The following is an 18,322-nucleotide window of genomic DNA, read 5'->3' on the forward strand; positions in this document are numbered from 1 at the left end:
CTCTCGCAGATCCCCGATCTGCGAGAGCGGGGAACGGACCTCGGGTGCGCCGCGGACGCTGCAAGCAGCGTCCGAGGCGCGTCACAGAAGAACGGCACATCACTAGCGCGAGCCGAAAAAGGCACGCGCTAGTGATGCGCTGCAGGAGAAATTTACATTGCTGTCAATGGGCACGCTAATGGACCCGTTGCACGGCGTTAATTGCGACATTTTCGCCGTGCAACGCTGTCCGTTAGCGTTAACCCATTAACGCAATGTGAACCCAGCCTTAGGGCTAGGGTTATTGCTAGGGTTAGGGCTAGGGTTGGGGCTAGGGTTGGGGCTACAGTTAGGGTTGGGGCTAAAGATAGGGTTAGGGTTTGGATTACATTTACGGTTGGGAATAGGGTTGGGTGTGTCTGGGTTAGAGGAGTGGTTAGGGTTAGGGGTGTGTTTGGATTAGGGTTTCAGTTATAATTGGGGGGTTTCCACTGTTCGGGCACATCAGGGGCTTTCCAAACGGGATATGGCATCCGATCTGAATTCCAGCCAATTCTGCGTTGAAAAAGGAAAACAGTGCTCCTTCCCTTCAGAGCTCTCCCGTGTGCCCAAACAGGGGTTTACCCCAACATATGGGGTATCAGCGTACTCAGGACAAATTGGACATCATCTTTTGGGGTCCAATTTCTCCTGCTACCCTTGGGAAAATACAAAACTGGGGGCCAAAAAATAAGTTTTGTGGGAAAAAAAAGATTTTTTATTTTCACGGCTCTGCGTTGTAAACTGTAGTGAAACACTTGGGGGTTCAAAGTTCTCACAACACATCTAGATAAGTTCCTTGGGGGGTCTAATTTCCGATATGGGGTCACTTGTGGGGGGTTTGTACTGTTTGCGTACATCAGGGGCTCTGCAAATGCAACGTGACGCCTGCAGACCAATCCATTTAAGTCTGCATTTCAAATGGCGCTCCTTCCCTTCCGAGCTCTGTCATGCGCCCAAACAGTGGTTCCCCCCCACATATGGGGTATCAGCATACTCAGGACAAATTAGACAACAACTTTTTGGGTCCAATTTATCCTGATACCCTTGTGAAAATACAAAACTGGGGGCTAAAAAAATCATTTTTGTGAAAAAAAAAAAGAATTTATTTTCACGGCTCTGCGTTATAAACTGTAGTGAAACACTTGGGGGTTCAAAGCTCTCAAAAGACATCTAGATAAGTTCCTTAGGGGGTCTACTTTCCAAATGGTGTCACTTGTGGGGGTTTTTAATGTTTAGGCACATCAGGGGCTCTGCAAACGCAACATGGCATCCCATCTTAATTCCAGTCAATTTTGCATTGAAAAGTAAAATAGCGCTCCTTCCCTTCCGAGCTCTGCTATGCGCCCAAACAGTGGTTTACCCCCACATATGGGGTATCGTCGTACTCAGAACAAATTTCACAACAACTTTTGTGCTCTAATTTCTTCTCTTACCCTTGGGGAAATAAAAAAATGGGGGCGAAAAGATCATTTTTGTTTAGGCACATCAGGAGCTCTCCAAACGCAACATGACGTCCCATCTCAATTCCAGTCAATTTTGCATTGAAAAGTCAAATGGCGCTCCTTCCCTTCCGAGCTCTGCCCTGCGCCCAAACATTGGTTTACACCCACATATGGGGTATCAGCGTACTCAGGACAAATTGCACAACAATTTTTGGGGTCCAATTTCTTCTCTTACCCTTGGGAAAATAAAAAATTGGGGGCGAAAAGATCATTTTTGTGAAAAAATATGATTTTTTATTTTTACGGCTCTGCATTATAAACTTCTGTGAAGCACTTGTTGGGTCAAAGTGCTCACCACACATCTAGATAAGTTCCTTAGGGGGTCTACTTTCCAAAATAGTGTCACTTGTGGGGGGTTTCAATGTTTAGGCACATCAGGGGCTCTCCAAATGCAACATGGCGTCCCATCTCAATTCCAGTCAATTTTGCATTGAAAAGTCAAATGGCGCTCCTTCCCTTCCGAGCTCTGCCCTGCGCCCAAACAATGGTTTACACCCACATATGGGGTATCAGCGTACTCAGGACAAATTGCACAACAATTTTTGGGGTCCAATTTCTTCTCTTACCCTTGGGAAAATAAAAAATTGGGGGCGAAAAGATCATTTTTGTGAAAAAATATGATTTTTTATTTTTACGGCTCTGCATTATAAACTTCTGTGAAGCACTTGTTGGGTCAAAGTGCTCAACACACATCTAGATAAGTTCCTTAGGGGGTCTACTTTCCAAAATAGTGTCACTTGTGGGGGGTTTCAATGTTTAGGCACATCAGGGGCTCTCCAAATGCAACATGGCGTCCCATCTCAATTCCAGTCAATTTTGCATTGAAAAGTCAAATGGCGCTCCTTCCCTTCCGAGCTCTGCCATGCGCCCAAACAATGGTTTACACCCACATATGGGGTATCGTCGTACTCAGAACAAATTGCACAACAATTTTTGGGGTCCAATCTCTTCTCTTACCTTTGGGAAAATAAAAAATTGGGGGCGAAAAGATTATTTTTGTGAAAAAATATGATTTTTTATTTTTACGGCTCTGCATTATAAACTTCTGTGAAGCACTTGTTGGGTCAAAGTGCTCAACACACATCTAGATAAGTTCCTTAGGGGGTCTACTTTCCAAAATAGTGTCACTTGTGGGGGGTTTCAATGTTTAGGCACATCAGGGGCTCTCCAAATGCAACATGGCGTCCCATCTCAATTCCAGTCAATTTTGCATTGAAAAGTCAAATAGCGCTCCTTTCCTTCCGAGCTCTGCTATGCGCCCAAACAGTGGATTACCCCCACATATGGGGTATCGTCGTACTCAGGACAAATTGTACAACAAATTTTGGGGTCTATTTTCTCCTGTTACCCTTGGTAAAATAAAACAAATTGGATCTGAATTAAATTTTGTGTGAAAAAGTTAAATGTTCATTTTTATTTAAACATTCCAAAAATTCCTGTGAAACACCTGAAGGGTTAATAAACTTTTTGAAAGTGGTTTTGAGTACCTTGAGGGGTGCAGTTTTTAGAATGGTGTCACACTTGGGTATTTTCTATCATATAGACCCCTCAAAATGACTTCAAATGAGATGTGGTCCCTAAAAAAAATGGTGTTGTAAAAATGAGAAATTGCTGGTCAACTTTTAACCCTTATAACTCCGTCACAAAAAAAAATTTTGGTTCCAAAATTGTGCTGATGTAAAGTAGACATGTGGGAAATGTTACTTATTAAGTATTTTGCGTGACATATGTCTGTGATTTAAGGGCATAAAAATTAAAAGTTGGAAAATTGCGAAATTTTCAAAATTTTCGCCAAATATTCGTTTTTTTCACAAATAAACGCAACTTATATCGAAGAAATTTTACCACTATCATGAAGTACAATATGTCACGAGAAAACAATGTCAGAATTGCCAAGATCCGTTGAAGTGTTCCAGAGTTATAACCTCATAAAGGGACAGTGGTCAGAATTGTAAAAATTGGCCCGGTCATTAACGTGCAAACCACCCTTGGGGGTGAAGGGGTTAAGCTTTTTTCTGACGTGAACTTTTCAATATGAAGACTGTAAATATAAGAATCGCCCAGTTTTCGAAACTTTTTATGTGGGGCAGACCGGCACTATGAAGGAGGCAATTCAGTCAGACAGACTGCAGGCAGCTTACTTCCAGTATTTCTGAGACACCTGCAAAATAAGGATGTGACAAAGACAAGTGACCCCTATGACAGCTGCTCCCGTCTGTCCACACCAAGCAGAAGGCCGGATCATGGAGCAGTCAGGGAGGAGCAGCTGTCACAGATGTGAGATGCAGTCTACTGAGGGTAAAAAATATTGCCCATCTACACAAAGAAGCCGACATTACTCTTTCCAATGTATTTGCATGAATCTAATAATATTCTGTAAACCAAAAAGACTTTATTTTTATAATATTTCAAAATATTATCTTATCCATTTTCTTACAGGCCCTGCCTGTGATTTCAGAAAAAGAAAAGGCTGGTGAGTAAGTTTCTAATATATACTGGATAAAGTACACAATCTACTGGCCATAGAGACTTATAACCCCCTTACATATTAGAAAATGTGAGCCAAACCCACCAACATCGACGGGTTCGGCAAACGCTGTAAGGTGTATGGGTATCTTACCCATGTTCTATAATGTCCAGTCACATTATACTTCACAATGTACATATGTCAGACTTGTATCCAGAGTTAAAGGCCCCAATTCATCAAGACCAGTAATTTTTTCGATGACGGGGCGTGGTGGAATCAGGTGTCTACCTATGCATGAAGCAGGAGCATCTGACAAGTGGCGTGTGCCTCCATGCAGCACGCCAGAAATCTTACTCCAGTCAGACTAGAGTAAGATGTCTGGCGTAAATAACGCCACAGCTTACCATGAATTAGACGAGCTGTGGCATCATGGAGACCCATCCCATCCCAGCTCCACCAATTTTAGCAGAGCTTGGAAAAACTGGAGTGAAAACTCCAATAGTCTAAAAAATTTTCGTGAGTCTTGCCAAATTTTTGCAATTTTTCAAAGTGATTTATGGCAGACTTCTGACAAAAATGCTTGAATGAATCAACCATGGTATCTATGTTGGTAATGTGAATAGTCCAAGATTTTTCAATAATATCTTTTCAATCAGTATTTTTTAACCACCATTATTCATTTATGCCTCTTCCTACGTAATATTGTGAATATTGGTCAGATTCCAGTGGAATTATGAAAAAAAGGGCATTATCATTAGCAATTTTCTAATAAGGCAATTAAAAAGGACAGTGACAGGAAATCAAAGTTACACATAAATAGCATGTCTTCTCCAGGCATCTGATCTGACATGGATATTGAGACTATAAAACTTTCACACCACCAATCAAATCCAATTAAGGATTCATTCTCTGAAGTCAGATTTGCTTGTTTATTTATTTAAATGTCCATTTATTATGCCATATCTCTGCTTTTTGTGTGTGTGTATATTTGTGTTCCTTCCTCTGTTATACCATGGCTGAAGAAGAGACCTAGAAGTCTCGAAAGCTTGCTTCATAGCATCATTTATTTTATGTTTGTTAGTAGTGATGAGCGAATATACTCGTTACTCGAGATTTCCCTAGCACGCTCGGGGGTCCTCCGAGTATTTTTTAGTGCTCGGAGATTTAGTTTTCTTCACCTCAGCTGAATGATTTACATCTCTTAGCCAGCTTGATTACATGTGGGGATTCCCTAGCAATCAGGCAACCCCCACATGTACTTATGCTGGCTAACAGATGTAAATCATTCAGCTGAGGTGATGAAAACTGATTCTCCGAGCACTAAAAAATACTCGGAGGACACCCGAGCGTGCCTGAGAAATCTCGAGTAACGAGTATATTCGCTCATCACTATTTCTTAGCCATTAAAAGGTATCATAACTGCAAAGACACTGAGAACAATCTCTGTTTGCAGACTGTCATTTAATTTGGCTGCTAACATTTGTAGAAAACCTATGAAGGACGTGTGCAATTCATAAAAATACTAGATAAAAATCATTTTTATTGAATATAATATTAAAAAATGAAATAACTAAAAACAGTAGGACCCAGGAAAATAAAAGCAGGAGAGCATAACAATAATGAGTAACATGATACAAGATTATTGTACTTGTTTTTATTATGTATACCCCTCCTCACATGTAAAGCGCCATGGAATAAATGGCGCTATAATAATAAATAATAATAATAATAATAATAATGATACATACATAGACTCAATGCCGGGCACAAAATACCGTATATATGCATTAATAAAAAATAAATATTAAGTCGTAAATACAAAATACATATCCTGTATATTAATCAGAGGTCAAATATCAAGAAGTAGAGTTAAACCATGATCCCAATATTGCAGACGGATACCGGTTACCATAAAGGGACATGCATAATATATATTTTATGATAACCCTCTGCACTGACTTTTGTTTATGTATTATGCATGTCACTTAATGGTAACTAGTATCCGTCTGTAATATTGGTATCATGGTTTAAACTCTACTTCTTGATACTTGACCTTTGATCTATATATATATACCTTTTACATTTACGTCTTAGTATTTATTGATTTTTTATTAATGAATATATATGGTATTTTGTGCCCGGCATTGAGTTTGTGTATGCATCATGTTGCTCATTATTGTTATGCTCTCCAGCTTTGATTTTCCTGTGTCTTACTGTTTTTAATTATTTACAGTTGGGGAAATAAGTATTTGGTCCCTTGCTGATTTTGTAAGTTTGCCCACTGACAAAGACATGAACAGTGTATAATTTTAAGGGTAGGTTAATTTTAACATTGAGAGATAGAATATCAAAAATAAAATCCAGAAAATCTCATTGTATAAATTATATAATTATATTTGCATTTTGCAGTGAGAAATAAGTATTTGATCCCCTACCAACCATTAAGAGTTCTGGCTCCTACAGACCAGTTAGATGCTCCTAGTCAACTCATTACCTGCATTAAAGACAGAGGTCTTACATAGTCACGTTTATAAAAGACTCCTGTCCACAGACTCAATTAATCAGTCAGACTCTAACCTCTACAACATGGGCAAAACCAAAGAGCTATAGAAGGATGTCAGGGACAAGATCAGAGACCTGCGCAAAGCTGTAATGGGCTACAAAACCATAAGTAATATGCTGGGTGAGGAGGAGACAACTGTAATGTAACTGTGCAATAGTAAGAAAATGGAAGAAATACAAAATGACTGTCAATCGACATCGATCTGGGGCACCATGCAAAATCTCACCGCGTGGGGTATCCTTGATCATGAGGAAGGTGAGAGATCAGCCTAAAACTACACGGGGGGAACTTGCTCATGATCTCAAGGCAGCTGGGACCACAGTCACCAAGAAAACCATTGGTAACACATTACACCGTAAAGGTTTAAAATCCTGCAGTGTCTGCAAGGTCCCCCTGCTCAAGAAGGCACATGTGCAGGCCCATCTGAAGTTTGCCAATGAACACCTGGTTGATACTGTGAGTGATTGGGAGAAGGTGCTGTGGTCAGATGAGATGAAAATTGAAGTCTTTAGCACTAACTCAACTCGCCGTGTTTGGAGGAAGAGAAATGCTGCCTATGACCCTAAGAACACCTTCCCCACTGTCAAGCATGGTGGTGGAAACATTATGTTTTGGAGTGTTTCTTTGATAAGGGCACAGGACTACTTCACCACATCAATGTGAGAAAGGATGGAGCCATGTACCACAAAATCCTGAGTGACGACCTCCTTCCCTCTTGCAGGACATTAAAAATGGGTTGTGGCTGGGTCTTCCAGCAAGACAATGACCCAAAACATACAGCCAAGGCAATAAAGTAATGGCTCAAAAAGAAGCACATTGAGGTCATGGAGTGGCCTAGCCAGTCTCCAGACCTTAATCCAATAGAAAACTTATGGAGGGAGTTGAAGATCCAAGTTGCCAAGCAACAGCCTCAAAATCTTAATGATTTAAAGATGATCTGCAAAGAGGAGTGGACTAAAATTCCTCCTGACATGTGCACAAACCTCATCATGAACTACAAAAAACTCTGACTGCTGTGCTTGCCAACAAGGGTTTTGCCACCAAGTATTAAGTCTTGTTTGCCAGATGGATCAAATACTTATTTCTCACTGCAAACTGCAACTACATTTATATAATTTGCACAATGTGATTTTCTGGATTTTATTTTTGATATTCTTTCTCTCAATGTTAAAGTTAACCTACCCTTAAAATTATAGACTGTTCATGTCTTTGTCAGTGGGCAAACTGACAAAATTTGCAAGGGATCAAATACTTATTTCCCCCACTGTATTTTTTTTTCATATTATAATCAATAAAAATTATTTTTATTGAGTATATGTATGCCTTGCACTTGTCCTTTGTAGGTTTTTTGTATTTTTTTTTTGTGCTTATAGGCATATTTACCTTGTGCCATTGAAATAGGTTTATGCTAACATTTGTAGAGAATCTTCATCTTTATAAAACTATCTCAACCTCTGCTCTCACATGGAACAATTGGGTAATAAAGATGTATTAAGGGATTTATATACGCCCTGCATTGCAGCTGTACATTAATGCTGGGTGCATAGGTTGCATATTTGGTGCAGATCTTATATACTGGTTTATCAGTTCCAACAAAGTGGATGAGTTTTAACTTAATCTCCCCCACGGGCTATTTTTTTTTAAATTATTTATTGATTTTATATGACAACAACAGAACTAATTGTATAGCCATAGTACTCAAGAAAAAGAATGAATCAGTAAATGAAAGGGGTACATACAGCAGAAATGAGATGAGTGCACAATTCCACTAGAAATTGAGTGAAATTAAGTTCAGATCAAGATAAACCAGATTAATCCATCGCATGACCAAGAATTGGATAATAGAGGGGCTACTTTATGAAACTGTCAAAAGTTGAAGAATATACTGTAGTTAAGTAGGCATAGGTGTGAGATATTATGATAGTAAATGTTAGGAGTCGAGTTCCCGCCGCTGCACAGGGGGAATCTCGATCCGTGTCTGTTGTGGTCTCTTATTCTGCATCAGCCTGCTCAGCGGAGACGTCGGTCCCAGCGTCTCACTCAGTCTGATACTGTGCGAAGGGTTACTGCTGCCTTTCCAGGCTCTGCTGTTGTAGCCTGCACTGGTCAGCAGCGAGCAGATGTCTTTGGGACTAAAGGTACCGTCACATTAAGCGACGCTGCAGCGATATAGACAACGATGCTGATCGCTGCAGCGTCGCTGTTTCGTCATTGTGTGGTCGCTGGAGAGCTGTCACACAGACAGCTCTCTAGCGAACAACGATACCGAAGTCCCCGGGTAACCAGGGTAAACATCGGGTAACTAAGCGCAGGGCCGTGCTTAGTAACCTGATGTTTACCCTGGTTACCAGTGTAAATGTAAAAAAAAAAAAACACTACATACTTACATTCCGGTGTCTGTCGCGTCCCCCAGCGTCCGCTTCCCTGCACTATGTAAGCGCCGGCCCTAAAGCAGAGCGGTGACGTCAACGCTGTGCTCTGCTTTACAGCCAGCCGGCGCTGACACAGTGCAGGGAAGCGGACGCCGGGGGACGCGACAGACACCGGAATGTAAGTATGTAGTGTTTGGTTTTTTTTACATTTACAATGGTAACCAGGGTAAATATTGGGTTACTAAGCGCGGCCCTGCGCTTAGTAACCCGATGTTTACCCTGGTTACCAGTGAAGACATCGCTGAATCCGCGTCACACACGCCGATTCAGCGATGTCAGCGGGTGATCCAGCGACGAAATAAGGTGCTGGCCTTCTAGCTCCGACCAACGATGTCACAGCAGGATCCTGATCGCTGCTGCGTGTCAAACACAACGATATCGCTATCCAGGACGCTGCAACTTCACGGATCGCTATCCTTATTGGTGTTAAGTTGTTCAGTGTGAAGGTACCTTTAGTCCTGCTTTGCACACACTGAGCATGCCCAGGGTAAGACCTCTCATTGGAGGTCAGGGGTCACATGCTCAAGTACTGCTGCAGCTCCCATTGGTCCTCTAGGAAGGTCCTGAAGTTGCTCTGGTATTGCAGCAACTTCCATTGGTTCCCTAGGAAGGTCCTGAAGCTGCTGCAGCTATAAAAAGTTTGCATGGCCGCACGGCCATGCGCTAGTATCACCTCATGTCATGAGCTTGTTATTTGTGGTCGCGCCTGTATGTGTGTATTCAGGGACCCGGCTGAAATAAGCCCCTAGAATACCGACACCTCTGGTGAGCAGTTTGCATGTATGTATTCAGGGACCTGGCTGAAATAAGCCCCTAGAGTACTGGCACCTCCGATGAGGAGTGTTCGTGTGCTTTTCTGGGTGCAAGACCACTGACTGCTATCAGCTCAGCAGTTAGCTGTGTTCCCCTGTGACGCTAACAGGGCACAGAATCTTATTTCTAGTGACTCTGTGGAGTTAACAGAGTTCGCTTATACCGCCATATAGCGCCGCCATTTGCCAGCAGCAGGTTCCTCTCCTGCACGGTGGACCCCGGGTTGCGAACGCACCTATTTATACATATATATATATACTCAGTGCGTTCCGACAACCCTAACAGTTAAGAGAGGTCAACAATGGAAGTACTGTTTAAGGCCATGGATTAAGTCAGTTGGACATCAGATCCAAATTTTAGGTTACAAGGAGACCAAGTCTTTTGGAAAGACGGTTGTGTATGTGGCTGTTTCCCAGATTGATAGTTCTTCCAGTCTATACATCAATCGTATCTAATCTAACCACTCTGATTTCGGTTGGGGTTTTTTGTAGAATCTATGGTAAAAGCGCATTTCAGTTTAGAAATCCATGTTGAAAATCCACACCAATTAAGCAATATATGAACCTAGTCTAAGCGAACACCGAGGGCAAAGTGTAAACACTTGTTATACCTGGTTCCTGGCCTAACAAGGAGTGTATAATGCAGGGAGTGGTCCTGCCTAACGGGTCCAAGAATCTGAGATATTGGAGATGGATATTAGCTAATGATAAAGGTTGTTTATATTTAGTTACCAGCTGATGAAACTCAACACATTGATATTATTTGTAGCTACTTATCGTTTTTTGGTGGTTGAATTGGGTTTAGATAATTTCTGGTGATATTTAGTGGCCTCATACAGAATAAAGGACATGATGATTACATTACTTGTAGTGGCCAAAAACTCAGAGGGCCACACCTTGGATGAATATAGCTTATTATTAGCACATACCAATTTTTTAATCTTTCGGGGCTTTTCTGGAACTAATGAAAATATAAAGGAAAATTATTCCAGAACTGAGATAGCACACCAGTTAATGAGGGGTGAGTTCTGGACGATCATTTGCTGCCCATGGATGTCCTTCCCATTATGCAACCATCATGGTCTGCACTAGGCACTTGTGCGGACTGATTAGATGGATGAGAAATTATTTCTGTTGTACATCTTATAGTGTGATATATATCAGGCACGTATATTCGATAGCTGTCTTTACATGTGTTCTAGCTCATTTTGCTACATGGTCAGTGGTCTAACCATCATAGGCTTTGACTGATGCATTTTTATTCATATTAATATATTAAATAAAATATAATATAAATATAGAATAAAATAAAGATTACTGTATATGGGCTACGCGCGGCAGCATTGAGACATTCGAGAACATTGTAATTCCTTGTTACAAGTACATAACTGAATTTTCAATGGCCAATGAATTAGCATTGTGTTCTCTTCTTTATGACGAATGCACTTGGATAGTTAAGAGATCTTTTAATTCTATAAATAAAATATATTTTTAATATATAACGAATTGTTCTTTATTAATGCAGAAAATATAGCCATCAAGAGGTTTTTTATTGATGCCTATGCAGCATCAATAGTAAAAAGATCTAAAGTTAAAAATAATAAAAAAAAAAAAATTCATTTTATTCTCACCTTCCGGCACCTTTCCCGCTCCTCACGACGCTTCGGTCCCAAGAATGCATTGCGGCAACGACCTGCGGTCTCGCGAGATGATGATGTAGCAGTCTCACGAGACCGCTACATCATCACTTGTTATTGCGGCAATGCATTCTTGGGACCGGAGCCTCGCGGGGAGCATTGCTAAATGCCTGGGCTGGATCCTAGGGCTGCCGGAAGGTGAGTATATAACTATTTTTTTATTTTAATTCTTTTTTTAACAGGGATATGGTGCCCACATTGCTATATACTACGTGGGCTGTGTTATATACTACGTGGGCTGTGTTATATACTATGTGGGCTTTGTTAGATACTACATGGGCTGTTTTATATACTGCATGGGCTGTGTTATATACTGGTCGGCTGAGTTATATACTACGTCTCTATGCTATATACTACGTCTCTGTGCTATATACTACGTGGGCTGTGTTACATACTATGTGGGCTGTGTTATATACTGCGTGGGCTGTGTTATATACTACTATACATATTCTAGAATACATATTCTAGAATACCCGATGCGTTAGAATCGGGCCACCATCTAGTAACAATTACTATGGAAATGAAAGCTACGGCTACAGGTGTGAGATCAGAGACCCTTATTTCCAGTTAGGACAAGCAATGGACCAAAGTGCAAAGGGTTATATACTGAAAGGCTTTATTTTTTCTAAAAGGAGAGATCACTGCTGAGAAAAGATGAAAAGAAGGGTGACCGCACAAGCAGGTGAAAGTTAAAAGGTTATTGCGATTTTCAATAGACATGTAAGATTGAGTAGGAATGTGGGAAGACAAATATCTCCAGCTGCAGAAATTCATGGGAGAGGAGAAACGCCAGACCTGGGCTTGTTACAGAGTAAATTTCTGCTGAGGTGTAGAAGGAGGATATGAATGATGAGCTCAGAGATAAAGTGCTGCAGATGTGAAGCCCCTGATTATGCAGCGATGCATATGAAATGAGAACTATGTGGAGATAAACCATCGCTGGCAGGTTTACCAGAGCAGTAAAGCAGTCATAACAATAATTTACAGGTATGAACAAGGACATGACTATTCCATTACATTTTATCCCTTCTCTCCAATTCTGACCTCAAAATGCATAAAAATAAAAAATGATAGGAAGAAAATTTCTAACTTCAGTATCAAAGATAAAGTCAATGGGCTTCATTTTTCAGTATATGTTTCAAACGTGACCAGCTCTGTAGTCATTGCTCCATTATAAGGGCAGGTGCAGATGATTTTCTGTCCGAGTGCGACCCGACAAAACATCGGATCACACTTAGTGCAATGCAAGGGGCCGTGCACATGTTCAAAATTTTCCTCAGAGGACAAATACTAACATCGGTCCAATGTTTTGTCGGATCATACTCGCACCGAAAATATTCTCGCCTGCACCTGCCCTAAAAAGAAGTCATGACACTAGCGTGATAGCATTACTGAAGATATCGGGGGTTTCATTGTTTCATTGCATTTGTAACAAAATTATTCCACAAAATTTGATATTTTCAATTATCGTAAATAACAGATTTATCAATGTGTTATTCCAATTATTTCTTTGTGCCTAAAATTTAAAAATGACAAATAAACTAGGCCAAATTAATCTCTTAGCTTGAAGCATGACATATTTATGCTTGTGTTTCTACGTAAAACTTACAAAAAAAGACCCGTATAACAGACACGGCATCAATGTCTTTAAAAAGACATGAAACAAATACATTTTGTATTCCAACCATTTTATACTTGCATAAAAAGTCACAATTTGACCAAAAATCTATGTTAACGTGCAACTTTTAACACATTTGCCTCCCTTTCTCTTTTTACATTAGGAAGTATATTATTCTAACATGTTAAAAAAGTTACAATTAGAGCAAAAAATGTATAAAAAGTCGCAGTCTGTCTCAAGTCTCATCATTAACATGCAACACAATACATAGATCTCCGAGAATTATGGTAGCTATTGGGATTATAATTATTAGAGTATAATAATACAATGGGAAGTAGTGTTTTTTTCCAAAAAGTAGTGTTTTTTTTTCCAAAATTATAAATAAATTGTGACATTTGATAAATATGGAGTGGCATAGTTGCAGTGGATACACTAAAGACTGGCCACAAATGACACCATTTTTTGATAATTGTGGTGGAATGTTTGAGATTTTGGTATTGCACCACAGCTACACTGAAATTCTGTGTGGAATACTGTCATGTAGGCTTTATGGTTATGGTGAAGGGTCTGGTGGTGACTGCAAGACCCATAACAAGAAATGGAGAAGACGATGTAACGGTTATGGGGTTATGGCAAATGCAGAACACAAACTTTACCCATCATCGGATGATATTTACGTTTTAAGAGTAAAATCTCAATTAATTGTTCTTCAGTATCTTATGAAACCTTGATAGCCACATCTTCACTAATAAAATAAAAGCAGCAATCATCAGTGTCACATAATATTCTACTTCTGCTCTCTGACCTTTGCCCTTCCAGACTCATTCATTAACTATTTCTACCTAATGAATGATGCTGAAATCAATGCATTTCTCTCCTCCCTGTCCCAAGCTACTATCTGCCCTCCTGACCTTGTTCACTTAAAGCTCCTTAGCATTCCATCTTATTTTGTAATCATGGTTTTAAATCTCCTATTCCGACTTTCCAGAACCACATTTCCCTTAGCTCCACATGTCCAATTATTATGTTAAAAAAGTTCTCCCTTGGTATCTCATCTCTTCAGCTAACCTCAAGTCAACTCCATGAACATTTTCTTCCTAACTTTTGCGGCTTTCTATTTCCCCTTTTTCCCTCGCCTTCAGCATATACACTGTCTGTTCCTCACTCTCCTTTTTAACTTTAAGTAGAGTACCTTTCTTTTGCGTTGAAAAGGATTCCGTCATTAGCTTTTACGTCTCCAGTCCACATCCAATTGACTGTACTGTTGATGTTTAGCTTTCTAAAGATGTCTTTAGATAATATCAGTAAGTGCATTATGTAAAATAAGAAGTTTAATGGAAACCTCTTATGTAAAAAATGCTATTAATATGCAAATATGGGGGTTAATCTGAAAGTTAATAGCATTCTGAAGCTGCCCAGAACCCACAGTGGGAGCCCCGCTGCCGGGAGGAAATTAACTTTATTTCTCAGGCTTCAGGCTTTCACTTATAGGGTGGACTGGGGTGGCTTCAGCCACTGATAAGTGCATAGTGAGGGGCAGCTTTAACCATACGACCATCACTAACTGACAGCAGGGTCAGTAGGATCATGGTTGCAGTCAACGTTCACTATGTACTGAGTGGTGACTGAAGCTGTGCCGGCCCACCCCTATAATTGAATAAAGTTAATTTCCTCCCAGCAGCGGGGCTCTCTGTGCAGATGCTGAATAGCTTCAGAATGCTGTTAACCTGCAGAAATATAACTTCATTTTGTCGCTGCAGCTAAACATTCATTCAGACCAGTGTTTCCCAAACTCCAGTCCTCACGGACCCCACGGGTCATGTTTTCAGGATTTCCATAGTGTTGCACAGGTGAGACAATTCCTGATGCCTTAATGATACTTCCAGTACTTGCACAATACTAAGGAAATCCTGAAAACATGACCCGTGGGGTCCGTGAGGACTGGAGTTTGGGAAACACTGATTTAGACAGTCACATATATTTAACATGGTATTTACCTGCAGATTACCACTATGGATGCAGGTAAATACCATTTTTTTATCAGAAGTTCCCTTTAATGTCTGAATGTGTTGCATGCAAATTAGCTTGTAAGATTCATGTAGGAGGAGCCACGCAGCAGGAGACTCACAGCAGCCAAGTAGCTGACATACCCAGTCTTGCTTGGGATCCATCATTTCATGCCCATTACTGACAGACTAGCTGCTTCTGGAGCATGTATAGAGTATCTTGGTGCATTTGTATGGACTTCATTTTGCTTCATGTGTCAAAAGTCTCTTGCCTATCATGAAAGGGCTTGAGATTCACATTGACTGCCATTTTTGAGGACAGGCTTACAAAAATAGATGTGTAAAGGTACCGTCACACTCAGCGACACTGCAGCAATATAGACAACTAGCCGATCGCTGGAGCGTCGCTGTTTAGGTCGCTGTAGAGACGTCAAACACAGCAGCTCCAGAACGATGCAGGAGCGATCCAGTGACGTAACGGCGACTCACTTATCGTTCTCGCTGGTTGGTAGCTCCATGTCAAATATTGCTGGCGTCGTTGCTTTTGATGTCAAACATGACGATACTGGCAACGAAATAAAGTTCTGGATTTTTAGCTCCGACCAGCGATATCACAGCGGGATCCAGATCGCTGCTGCGTGTCAAACACAACAATATCGCTATCCAGGACGCTGCAACGTCACGGATCGTTCTCGTTCTCGTTGCAAAGTTGCTGAGTGTGACGGTACCTTTAGCAACTTGACTATCTTAACACTTCTAACCAACAAGCTCCACCTCCATGACTTCTACATGAACATTCATTTGTATACAGAGTGTGGGGACTAAACATCTCCTTTTACATAATGTAGCTCTTAAAATTGCTTATAAGAACATATGTAGAAAACTACTGTAAATATCAACTGTAAAAGCAAATGGTGGTGGTTTAGAAGCCTAAAACGTCCCTTTAATGACAGTGCTTTTGCAAGCTCACAACAGTTCCCTCCTTATCTAGAGTTCATTATAGACAATAGGTTTCTTGTGATGCAACATCTAGTTTTGTGATAAAAGTGTGCAATTTTCAGTGGAAAGCTTACCAAATACTCTAATGGTGGATGTAATAGTCACCAACCCACAACACCAGACAACTTCAAGCAATGTCACTGTTATCTAGAAACCATTGACATTTCCTGCTTTTACGGAGATTGCATGTTTGGTGGGATTATTATTTTTGTTTATTTATTTTAATGCACCTTCATTCCAAGTTTCTGCATTACATGTAAGGAGGGTTTACATACATAAAAAGCTAAGCAGGTACAGATGGATAGAGGGTCCTGCTCGAGGGCCTACAATCTACAAGGCACTGTATGGAGAAGGAGACAGTAGATGATAGGAAATGGAAGCAGCTTCGGTGCTCAAGTAGCAGAAGAGTTAATAAAGGATGAAAGCTTTCCTGTAGAGATGTTTTTTTCAGGTTGTGTCTCAAGGCTTTATTAGTGGAAGGTAATCTCATGTGCTAGGTAGTGACTTCCAGAGTATTTGGGATACACAGGAAAAATGTTGATGAATGTTGTGTGAGGAACCAGCAGGAGAAGAGGAAAGAAGGAGGTCTTGAGAAGACCAGAGATTACATCTGAGGATTAGTATGGAGCTGTGTGGAGAGGACAAATAATGGACAGCTTTTCTAAGGGTACTGTCACACAGTGCAATTTTGATCGCTACGACGGCACGATCCGTGACGTCGCAGCGTCGTATGATTATCGCTCCAGCGTCGTAGACTGCGGTCACACGTTGCAATCACGGCGCTGGAGCGATGCCGAAGTCCCCGGGTAACCAGGGTAAACATCGGGTTACTAAGCGCAGGGCCGCGCTTAGTAACCCGATGTTTACCGTGGTTACCAGCGTAAAAGTGAAAAAAAAAAAACCGTACATGCTCACCATCTGATGTCCGTCAGGTCCCTTGCCGTCCGCTTCCTGCACTGACTGAGATCCGGCCGTACAGTGAGAGCAGAGCGCAGCGGTGACGTCACCGCTGTGATCTGCTCTCACTTTCCGGCCGGCAGACAGTCAGAGCGGGAAGCGGACAGCAAGGGACCTGACGGACATCAGATGGTGAGCATGTACGGTTTGTTTTTTTTTACTTTTACGCTGGTAACCACGGTAAACATCGGGTTACTAAGCGCGGCCCTGCGCTTAGTTACCCGATGTTTACCCTGGTTACCAGCGAACGCATCGCTGGATCGCTGTCACACACAACGATCCAGCGATGACAGCGGGAGATCCAGTGACGAAAGAAAGTTTCAAACGATCTGCTACGACGTACGATTCTCAGCAGGGTCCCTGATCGCAGTAGCGTGTCAGACACTGCGAGATCGTAACGATATCGCTAGAGCGTCACGAATCGTGCCGTCGTAGCGATCAAAATTGCACTGTGTGACAGTGCCCTAAGTCTTTGTAAATATTCTTAACCTAATTCCCTGGATAATGCAGAGCCATTGAAATGATAGGAAGAAAGGAGGGAAGAGGCAGAAGAGTAGCAAAGGAAGAGGTGGATTAATTGGGAAGTAGAATTGAGGATGGTTTGAATTGGTGCAAGTGTGTTTGATGGAAGGGCGCATAGAAGGATGTTGCCATATCCAAGGCAGTAGATGATGAGGGCAAGCAGTAGCATATACAATAGAATCTTTCTGTGGGCATTTGCTTTTTCTCTTCTATGGTATTGGCCAATCAAAACATGGGAAGAGGTAAAATCTTGGTTCAGCATGTCCTCACTCCATAGTCACCACGTCACTTCCTATTACACAGGTCAACAAAAAAAAATTTTTTTTCTGGTGTCCAAAATATTTAAATGAATTTGGGGTATTTTTGGGGTGCTGATTCTGAATATGCTATCAGTTTTGCCAGATTGGCTCAAGTTTTTGAGATTTTTGGTATCTTATTTATAGCACTTGTTGGTAAATGCGACGCATCATCTCATTAATTTCTTTGGATTAGTACTTGAACTGAGCAATTCTCAATATAGTTTTGTGTTAATTAGTGTTCTAAAAGTTTGTTCATAGCTTGATTTTTGCACTAACTTTATGTTGTTGTCTGTTTTCCAGTGAAAAGCATGAACTCATCAAGAAGAAGTTGTCTTAACGATCCAGACTCATTCTGTTACATTTGTGGTGAATACACACTGCCAAAACATAGAAGAAGCATAACAGACTTCGTAAAAAAAGTGTATTT

At 41.0% G+C, this 18,322-nt stretch overlaps 1 protein-coding gene across 1 annotated transcript in view; it reads left to right on the plus strand.

Annotated features, from left to right (window-relative positions):
- Positions 1-18,322, plus strand: part of DLC1 (DLC1 Rho GTPase activating protein) — a 705,112-nt gene that overhangs the window by 365,063 nt on the left and 321,727 nt on the right. The window contains exon 5 of the mRNA XM_077279712.1: positions 3,963-3,996. Within this exon, the coding sequence (XP_077135827.1) occupies positions 3,963-3,996 (34 nt within the window). The remainder of the gene's footprint in view (positions 1-3,962; positions 3,997-18,322) is intronic.

This window comes from Ranitomeya variabilis, chromosome 1 (genome assembly GCF_051348905.1).
Source record: "Ranitomeya variabilis isolate aRanVar5 chromosome 1, aRanVar5.hap1, whole genome shotgun sequence".
Classification (NCBI taxonomy): domain Eukaryota; kingdom Metazoa; phylum Chordata; class Amphibia; order Anura; family Dendrobatidae; genus Ranitomeya; species Ranitomeya variabilis.